Source organism: Pteropus alecto, unplaced genomic scaffold, assembly GCF_000325575.1.
Source record: "Pteropus alecto unplaced genomic scaffold, ASM32557v1 scaffold462, whole genome shotgun sequence".
Classification (NCBI taxonomy): Eukaryota; Metazoa; Chordata; class Mammalia; order Chiroptera; family Pteropodidae; genus Pteropus; species Pteropus alecto.
The window spans coordinates 310,503-320,913 of record NW_006431936.1 but is presented as its reverse complement, the minus strand read 5'-3'; the positions used below and the strand labels follow the sequence as shown (position 1 = coordinate 320,913).

Sequence of the window (10,411 nt, the reverse complement as noted above, 5' to 3'; positions counted from 1 at the left end):
TCTAGAAAGTACAGGCTGAGTCTCTTACTACAAGTCTAAAATATGGCTAAACTCAGAAGTTACTGCATATATTGCTTACCCAGGTAGATGTTTGGGGGAAGGATTAGTGCATTGCTGAATTGCATAAAAAAAAAATTAATGACATTAACAAGTTCAGATTTGGGTTACAGATGTTACACATTTCATATGGTTTTGATGCTTCTAATTTTCAAGTCATCACTTACTCTTATTCTATCTTGGTTTATCAGACATAAAATGGGGCAACCAAAAGTATCCTCATGCAACCTCTTAATGACAGAGAACATCTGATGATTTTGAAAGCAGTACCATAACTCTAGTTAAATGCTATTTGGAATAATTATAATTTCTTTATTTTTTTCATAGCCATATTATTTAAAAAGTGAAGAAATGGAACCTGCAAATTATACACGGGTGACAGAGTTTGTTCTCACTGGCCTATCCCAGACTCGGGAGGTGCAGCTAATCCTATTCGTTATATTTCTATCCTTCTATTTGTTCATTCTTCCAGGAAATGTTCTTATTATTTGCACCATTAGGCTTGACCCCCATCTGACCTCACCCATGTATTTCCTGTTGGCTAATCTGGCCTTCCTTGACATTTGGTATTCCTCTATCACAGCCCCTAAAATGCTTGTAGACTTCTTTGCGGAAAGGAAGATAATTTCCTTTGGTGGGTGCATTGCACAGCTCTTCTTCTTGCACTTCGTTGGAGCCTCGGAGATGTTCCTGCTCACAGTAATGGCCTTTGACCGCTATGCTGCTATTTGCCGCCCCCTCCACTATGCTACCATCATGAATCGACGTCTCTGCTGTATTTTGGTTGCTGTCTCCTGGATAGGGGGCTTCATTCATTCTATAATACAGGTGGCTCTCATTGTTCGACTTCCCTTCTGTGGGCCCAATGAGTTAGATAATTACTTCTGTGACATCACGCAGGTTGTTCGGATTGCCTGTGCCAACACCTTCCCGGAGGAGTTAGTGATGATCTTTAGCAGTGGTCTGATCTCTGTGGTGTGTTTCATTGCTCTCCTAATGTCCTATGTCTTCCTCCTGGCCATGCTCAGGAAACACTCAGGCTCAGGTGAGAGTACCAGCCGGGCCATGTCCACCTGCTACTCCCACATCACCATTGTGGTACTAATGTTTGGGCCATCCATCTACATTTATGCCCGCCCATTTGACTCCTTTTCCCTAGATAAAGTGGTGTCTGTGTTCCATACTGTGATATTCCCTTTACTTAATCCCATCATTTACACATTGCGAAACAAGGAAGTGAAGATAGCCATGAGGAAGTTGGTCAACAGATATATTTTATGTAAAGAGAAGTAAAAGATAAATGGCATATTCTATAGTCCCTCTGAGGGCCATTATCCTAAAGTAGGAATAACTTGCAGTGGTAATAATGCTGCTTTCACTACCTTCTTTCATCTGAGTTCTTAAAATCCCACTAGGCTTTTTCTCTATTTGACGAAAAAACAAAGAAATAAAGATGGAAATAAATTTACTCACACTCTCCTTAAAATTTCTGCCAAATCACTATTAGAATTTACAATATAATAACGGTCTACTAAAATACACATTTTTAGTAATTGTTTATTGGGTGACTTTTCTGGAGAGTCTTTGATTGTAAGGTGAATGTGTGTTGAGAAATAATAAAATAAGACCTGGGAAACATGTCAACTATGAATATGAAGAAGCAATTGTCTTACGTATGAATATTAGTTACTTTAAGTGACCAAATTAAATATTGTTGTCATCTTTCAATCTTAGCCCAGTGGATTGGTGTTTGGTAAACCATCTTCCTGAGACTGTGAAAATTGGTTATTTTGTCCTTTAACTCTTTCTCTTGCCAGAGTTGAAAATGGAAACTGAAGATTCATTTATATAGGCTATTTTAACTGATATTTCAGATGGTTGCCACTCAACAGTATGTCATCAATTGGAAACAAATGATTATGTCACATCTTGGAAACAAATTTTATGGATTCAGAGCATAGTTTGTTTATTATAAGAGACCCCTCCCTTTCCAGAAGAAGTTTCCAGTCAATCAGTAGTTTTTATAGCCAGTTCCTACTACTTATTTTCCAGAGTGAAAGCAGACTTGGAGGAAAGGGATTCTAGGTTGACTGGGATTGATTGACATCTAGCTGTGTGATTTTTATTTATTTTTTTCCCCTCTTTAATTTCTCCCCGCCCCCTCCACCCTGACTCATGAATGCTGCCATTTCCCTTTAAGAACTGGATCTCCGAAGATGGGGCATCTCCTCCCACACGCTCGTGGTGTACACCAGGGGCCTGGCACACCCGGGGTATGGCCCACGGCTCCACCTGGGGTGCTAACCTAGGACCTTCTGTATGTAAAGCAGACATGTTAACCACACTATGGAGCCACCCTAAGCTGTGTGATTTTTAAAAGACTGTTATCACCTTTGCCATTTTTGTGTGTTTTCTGTATTTGCTAATTTTGCCTCTTGTATTAAAATTAAATTAACAGAGTGCTGCTTTTGTTAGCATTATAATTCAGAATTCTTTCCCATTAAACTACTTTGTTAGAAGACACCTAGATATGTTGGTTCCCATAATCCTCTAGTGAATAATTTATTAGTGATCAGTTTACTATTCCCTGACACTGAGATCCTAATAGCTACTGACTGTATTTCAGAGTACAAAAGATAGATTAAAATATTTGAGTTCACACAAATTTATTTACTTAAATTAACTTTTCAGTTTCAAAATGGGGTGGGGGGGATGTCTATCTATCAAAGGTGAGAGAACTTATGTGCTTTGAGCTTTAATATTATATCTTATTTGTTAACATACTATGACTAGACTTTGAGGAAAGTAGATTTCTGTCAGCATCAGAAATGAATATATGTGAATGAATGATGAAAATAATACCAGGGTTACTTTTTATCTATATTCTATTAATTAATTGAGGAGGTAATTTGTGCCAGACCCTATGTACCTCAGGTAAATAGGATGGAATGACGGTACATAAAGTTTGTTCTTTGCTTTGGGAATTTTTCCTCATGATGACTCTCTTTCATCTTCAGTGTTACAGTGATTTCTCTTCCAAGAACCAAAAGACATTGATTGAAAATATGATTTTTGAATTTTTAGTTGATTTATCATTGCTTGAAATGAATAAAACAGTAGACTTCTCTAATATTTTACAACAGAGCATGAAAAAATATAACATACAAAAGATATGTATACACATAATAAAAATAATGACTTATGTTTCAAGATTTTGTTACCTTATTGTTTTTTCTCTGTATCTGAACCAGCCAGATTTGTATTCATTTTGTCACTTATTCTTCATTTAGCTAAGATTAGTATTCTTGGAAAAGAGACTACTGACTTAATATGCTCTTCAGACACCTGTATATTGCTACTACAGAAGAAAATTTGTCGAAAATACTGAAGCTAGTACTAAGAAGAAAAAAGTCAGAAACAGTAGTATAATGAATTGCTTAGTTAGAAATACTATCTAGAATTAATATTGATAGAGAAGTAGGGAATTTTTGGTGTACAGGTAAGCAGCAACCTAGCGTGATTTATGGAGGATGTGATCAGTATAAAGATTTTGATCAATAGTTCTTAACTGAGGTCAATTTCAGCATCTTGGGAACATTTAGCAATCTCTGGTGACATTTTTGGCAATCACAATTGGGAGATGTAATTGGCATCTTGTATATAGAAGCCAGGGATGCTAATAAACATCCTCCAGCTAGCCCCCAGAAATTATCTGCCACTAAATGTAAAGAGTGCCAAGATTTGAAATTCTGCCTTAGACAAGGAACAGGGATATTAGGCAGTCAAGTGTAGGATAAAATCATAATTAATCTCATATTCAATATTTGCATATGCACTGATGCCTCTAAACAACCCAGTACCCTCAATTATGTGGAAAGACTTCTTCACCCCATGGAACTCTTCACTATTTCCTCTGTTACTTCTAACTGTCTTTTAATCTTATTATTTTTTTTAATATTTCATTCTCTTCTATTTCTCCTTCCAAAACCACTTTTGCACTTTGATTTTCAATATCACCAATATTTGGATTGAGTAAGTCAGTATCTTTAGCTCCAGATAATGATTATACTTTCAATTACTCAGTGATGAAATAATTTGATTAGCTGTCAAAGAAAAAGATGGTGTAGAATATTGAGAATTTAAAAATCAAATGAAATTGAGAACCCAGAGAAATATATGATGAATAGAAATTAGCTTTTACTGTGAGGACTTGTGTTCTGTTTTCAAGGCTACAAGCGTTGGTGGTAGGAACAGAGATGCTTAGGAGACATAGCCCAGTTCACCCAAGGATATATTTTACAACAAGCTGAGGTCTCGAATGTATTCTCAGGGTAGTAGATTTTTAAAAACTCACCACCCAAAAGACTAAGAAGAGAAAAAGAATTATGAATTATAAGTGAGCTCACACATATTTTTTTCAGTTTGAATTTATACAATTAAGTACGCTGAATCACTGCTAGCTTATAGTTTTGTTCAGTTTCTGGTTCCAGAATTGTAATGACTCCTGACAAAAGAAAACACAAATATCCTTTATTCCAGGACTAAGTATTATACAGATAAACTTTGAAGAAATAAAAACTTACAGTCAAATATCAATGAACATAAAGAAAGCAAGGTTCTATGAGAGCCAGAAAACAAGAGAATGAATCAAAACCACAACAAAACTACAGAATATAAATTAAGCGTGTTTAGTATTTTTGGAGAAATAAAGAGTTGGAAATATGAATAAGAAGGACAGTATAAAAATGAACAGGGGAATATTAAGAAAAACAAAGAGAACTTCAGATTAAGGATAGAAATTCAATAGATGTATTTAATTGCAAATTAGACACACTCAGAAAGAAATAGTAACCTAGAACATAGAGCTTAGGAAATTATCAACAATGCAGGGCAGAGACAAAATAGGACAGAATGAATGAAAGAGAAGTTAAATGACATCGAGAACTGAATGAAAAGTTCTAATATATATATATATCTCATTATAGTTTCAAAAAGAGAAGATAGACAAAACTTGGCAGAGGCAATATTTGAAGAGATAATACTAAAAAATTTACAAAACTAATAAAAGACACAAATCTCCATACTCAGGAATCCCACCAAAATATTATTAGTAGGATAAATTTTTAAAAATGCACACATCATAATGGAACTGCAGATCAATAAAGACAACTGAGCAGATGTTGAAAGTATCCAAATAGAAAAGCAGAGATTACCCTTAAGGGAAAGATAGTTAGAATAATAGCAAAAAAAATGTAAACCAATGTTCAAAGAGAAAATAATCAACTCTGTGAAAATAAAATAAAACTTAGTCAGGAAAACAGAAACAAATTTTGCTACTAGAAGACAATGGACTAAGATTTTTCAAAGAGTATACTTGAAACAACAAGAAAGTGATTCCAGTTGGGAGGTTTGAGATGACAAAGAAGAATAGCAAGTATGTGGGTAAATCTAAATCAACATCTACTGTATTAATGAGCAACAACATAGTTCTGAAGTTTAGAAAAAGTAAGAACTAAAGTACATGAAAATAATATTTCTATAACTGGAAAAACAACAAATGTTAGCAAGGATATAGAGAAAAGGGAACACTCGTACACTGTTGGTGGAACTGCAAATTGGTACAGCCACTATGGAAAACAGTTTGGAGGTTCCTCAGAAAATTAAAAATAGAACTACCTTTAACCCAGCAATTGAGCTTCTGAGCATTTATCCAAAACACTAGTTGTAAAGATCTATGCACCTCTATGTTCACAGCACCACTATTCACAATAGCCAAAATATGGAAGCAACCTAATAGAAAATTGGATAAAGAAATTATAGTACATATATACAATGGAATATTATTCAGTAATTAAAAAAAATGAAATTCTACCATTTACAACAACATGGATGGACCTAGAGGGTATTATGTTGAATAAAATGTCAGAGAAAGATAAATGCCATATGATTTTCCTTATATATGGGATCTAAGGAACAAAATAAATGAACAAACTAAATGAAAACAGACTCACAGGTACAGAGAACAAACTCTGTACCTGTGAGTCTGGTGATTGCCAGAGGGGAGGAGTTTGGGGGACTGAGTGAAAAAGAATAGAGTTAGTGTTATTAGAGTTAAACGTACTGAAGTCTTTATGTTTTTCTAAAAGATGGTGAGAATATTGATTTACTTTTAACTTTGGTGATTATCAGTTTTGATAAGTAATGCAACAGGTATAACACCAAAATTTCATTAGTTTTATATATCGAAAGTTTATTTCTCTGTTATGCAAAGCCTATTGCAGGTTTGGGTGACTCTCCAGAACATTGGGGAAAAAAAGGTTAACATGAAAAATAGCAATAAATTAAAAAGAATATTACTTAAGTTAAATGAGTTAAGGTTCTTGTATAATTCTAGAGATGTGCTGTCCAATACAGTAGCTACATGTGACTTTTCAAATTTAAATTAATTAATTAAATTTAAAATTTATTTCCTCAGTTCATAGCAAATATCAAGTGCTCAATAGTCACATATGGCTGGTGGCTACCATGTTAGAAAGTTCATTTCTAAGATTTATATTTATATCTTATATAATAAAATTATTTGGGGAATTTTTAGGAAAATTTATTAGGTCCATATTATGAGCTACAATAAAATTAGTATATACCTTTCCTTTCCTTAACCCAGATGATAGTGATTAAAATTATTACCTTAATTTTACCTTTACACTGTTTCTCCTGCTTATACTTTAATTATTTAATTATAGCTTTAATAATATGTCCTCTTCCTCTAGTACATTAAATAGGAAAAGCAGATAAGTAGGAGTTTCCCAGTTAATGTATGTTTAAAACTAACTTCAGACTTGACAGCTTGGCTTAATATAAAATACTTGTATATTTTCTTTAAGTGCTTTGAAAATATTGCTCTACTTTAAAACAAAAAAACCTTTCTATGTTACTGTTGAAGGAGGTCTGGTATTAACCTGCAAAGGAAAAACCCTTAGAGGTAATATGTATATATATATTTTTTGGTATGGAGGTCCATAGAAATTTTTACCTTTAAAGTCCTATAGTTTTACTATGACATGTGTCAGAGTTGATGATTCTGGGACAATTTTTACTCAATAATTAGTTTATTTCAGGAAATACAGTACTTATAGTTTTAAATATTTTTTTCATAACCACTTTTATCTGATTTAGGGTAGCAAAGAAGATGAAGAAGAGTTAGAGGACTTCTACTACCTGGTTTCAAGGTTTATTATAAAGCTACAGTAACCAAGAGAGTACGATATTGATGTAAGAATAGACAAATAGACTGACTAATGGACCAAAATACTATTTACATGAGTCTGTGCAGAAACAGACTCACGTAAATGGCAAACTGATTTTTGTCAAAGATACTAATATAATTCACTGTGAAAGGAAAGTTTTAAAATATGGAAATATTTCCGTATGAAATATTTTCATATGGAAAATAATGAACTTGGGCCACTACCTCACTGTATACACAAAATTAATGTCAGTTGAAACAGTGGATTTAGTAGTTAGAAATATAAAGCTTCTAGAAGAAAACATAGAAGAATATGTTTTTTATGTATTTGGGATAAGCAATCTTTTCTTAAAGAGCACAAAAGAAGTTATAATTATAAAAAGTGATAAATTAACCTAAAATATTTTTAAAATACTATTTATTGAAATATACCATTATTAAATTAATAACCAAATCACATAGCGGGAAAGAAATTTGGAATCTCTTAATTTTTCTCTTTCCAAGTAAATAATAGGCCAAAGATTTGAAAATATACTTTAGAAAAGAAGATATGCAAATCATTGGTAAGCTCAGGGAAAAATGTACATTAATCAACTGGGAAATGGCCCAGGACATATGATCACATGTTCAGGCAGAGCACTGTTTTACCCTCTGCAGAACAGGCAAAAATTTGCCCTAGCAAATCTCAGAAGGAAAAGCAAAAGTGGTTTATCCAGTGTCCCCCAGGAGCATATATCCTTGATAGTATACACTTTGATGTAAATAATTTAGTTGCCCCAACACTTGTCAGTGCTGCCCAGACAGTGGATCAGAACTGTGAGAGCCTTTTGATAAAAGAGGTGGTTGGAGTATGGGCTCTAGATTGTTTGGTTTGTATATGAAAGGTACATTTGTAGATGAGTCATTCACTCTCCAGGAATTGGCTAGCCCTGGGAAGGGCAGTCTTTCCAGAGTTGATAAGTTCTCATAATATCAAATCATCAGAAATACAGAAAATAAAAAGGCATGATTAACATGCAATACCAAATGTTGGTAAGTAGGCAGAGTAACTTGAAGTGTCATATATTGCTGTTGGGAATTTAAAATAGTTCAATCGCTTTGGAAAACTGAATGGTAATTTCAGGTAGATGCAACCATACATCTATATTATGATCCAGTAATCCTACTCATAAGTGTTTAGCCAAGAGAAATAAAAACACATATTCACAAAATGACTTATATTAGAATGTTCATGGAAACCTTATTCACAGTCTAAGATTTGAAACAACCCAAATGCTCACAAAAGGGTTAAAATGTTAAAACCTTTGGATTATTTATATACAATAGAATATAATTCAATAATAAAAAGGAACAGTTGCAGATAATGCAACATGTGTGAAACTCAAAATCATAATGCCTTTAAAAAACAGATAAAGTAGAATACATGTCATATGATTCTATTTTTATAAAATCCAAGGAAAAGCAAAACTAATCTATGATGTTAGAAAGTGGTTGCTTATTATGGTAGTGGTTGTGGAGGACAATGACAAGGATGAAAAAGCAACTTTCTGGAGTGATGGAAATACTCTACTTCTTGTTTGCATGCATTTGACAGAAGTTAGCAAGTCCAGCACTTATCTGTGCATTTTAATGTATATAAATTATATTTTAAGAATATAACCAAGAATTTATTTTCATGCTTGCTTGCAAATACATATAATTTCTTGAAGGACACAACAGAAATTTATATTAACTTTTTGTCGTGAGGCGTGGAGAGGAATGGAAATTTGGAAGACTGCGATGGGAAGAAGAATTTTCATCGTACAATTTTTTTAAAGTTTTGAAACACATAAATATATCACTTATTTAAAAATAAATACATTTAAAAAACCAAATAGGTTTAAAGCAGAATATCTAATTTCCAAATCTTACTTTTGTAAATTATACAATCATTCACACGGTTATGCCGTTCAAAGTCCCAAGAGTTATTCTTGCTTCCTCACCTCTCATATCCAATCCATCAACAAGTCCTCTTGACTATTTCTCCAAAATTAATCTTTAGTATAAACTCTTTCCTCCATCTTCTGTTCTGTCTTGTAGCCTTACCTACCATTATGGCTTATTTATAGTACTTCAAATGCTCCCTACTTGTTGTCACCTTGCTTTTGTTCTTTGCTTTCTATACATCATTCTTTACTAGTAACCAGAATAATACTTTTAAAACAAAGTCAAGAACCATATGATTTCACTCATATGTGGGACATAAAACTGAAAGCAACAATGAACAAACAAGACAAACAAACAAACAAAAACTCATAGACACAGACATCAATATGGTAGTTACCAGAGGGAAAATGGGGAAGAGGAGAAGTAGAAGAGGGTAAAGGAGGTAAAATATATGGTGACAGAAGATTTAACTTTGAGTAGTGAACACACAATGCAATAGACGTATGATGTATACAGAATTGTACATTTGAAACATATAATTTTATTAACAAATGTCACCCCAATAAATTTAATTTTAAAAAACCAAGTAGATATAATAGGGATATGAAATACAAATTCCAAAAATAAAGTAGATGAAAAAATTTTTAAAGGTCAGATAATAGAACTCCTCTGCTTATAACATCTCAAATAGAATAAAAGCCATTGGTCTATATCTGGCCCTTCCTATCTATTTTGCCTTATACCTCTTTTTCCCCTTTGTCTACTATTATCTTACCACACTGGCATTTCTGCTTTTTTCTCCTCTTTTCTGTTTCTCAGTGCACCATCCCCTTCCTGCTTAATGGCCTTTTACCAGCTCTTTCTTCAGATCTTCTCATAGAGGACTTATTCTAGACATTCAGATCTCAGTTGAAATGGCACCTCAGAAAAGCTCTTCCTGTCCAGATCACCTAGAACAGCAGTCACTTCACCCATCTCTTTCTGGCATATCACTCTGTTATGTTTTTATCATAGCACTCATCATTATCAGATATTTTCTCTCTAGTGTATTTGTTTAGTGTCTGTCGCCATGCATTAGATTATAAAATCCCCCAGAACAGGAATCTTTTTTGAATAGTTCATTGCTGTATTCCTGACACTACAAAACAGCCTACTTCATAATTTTAATCTTTGAGATCGTCT

The 10,411-nt window shown here is 33.5% G+C and overlaps 1 protein-coding gene across 1 annotated transcript; it reads left to right on the top strand.

The window, feature by feature from the left end:
- Positions 1-318: 318 nt before the first annotated feature.
- On the top strand, positions 319-1,440 carry LOC102884803 (olfactory receptor 4M1). Its single transcript, XM_006906926.1, has one exon. The coding sequence runs from the start codon at positions 409-411 to the stop codon at positions 1,348-1,350; it is 942 nt and encodes a 313-aa protein (XP_006906988.1). The 5' UTR covers positions 319-408; the 3' UTR covers positions 1,351-1,440.
- The last annotated feature ends 8,971 nt before the right edge of the window (positions 1,441-10,411 follow it).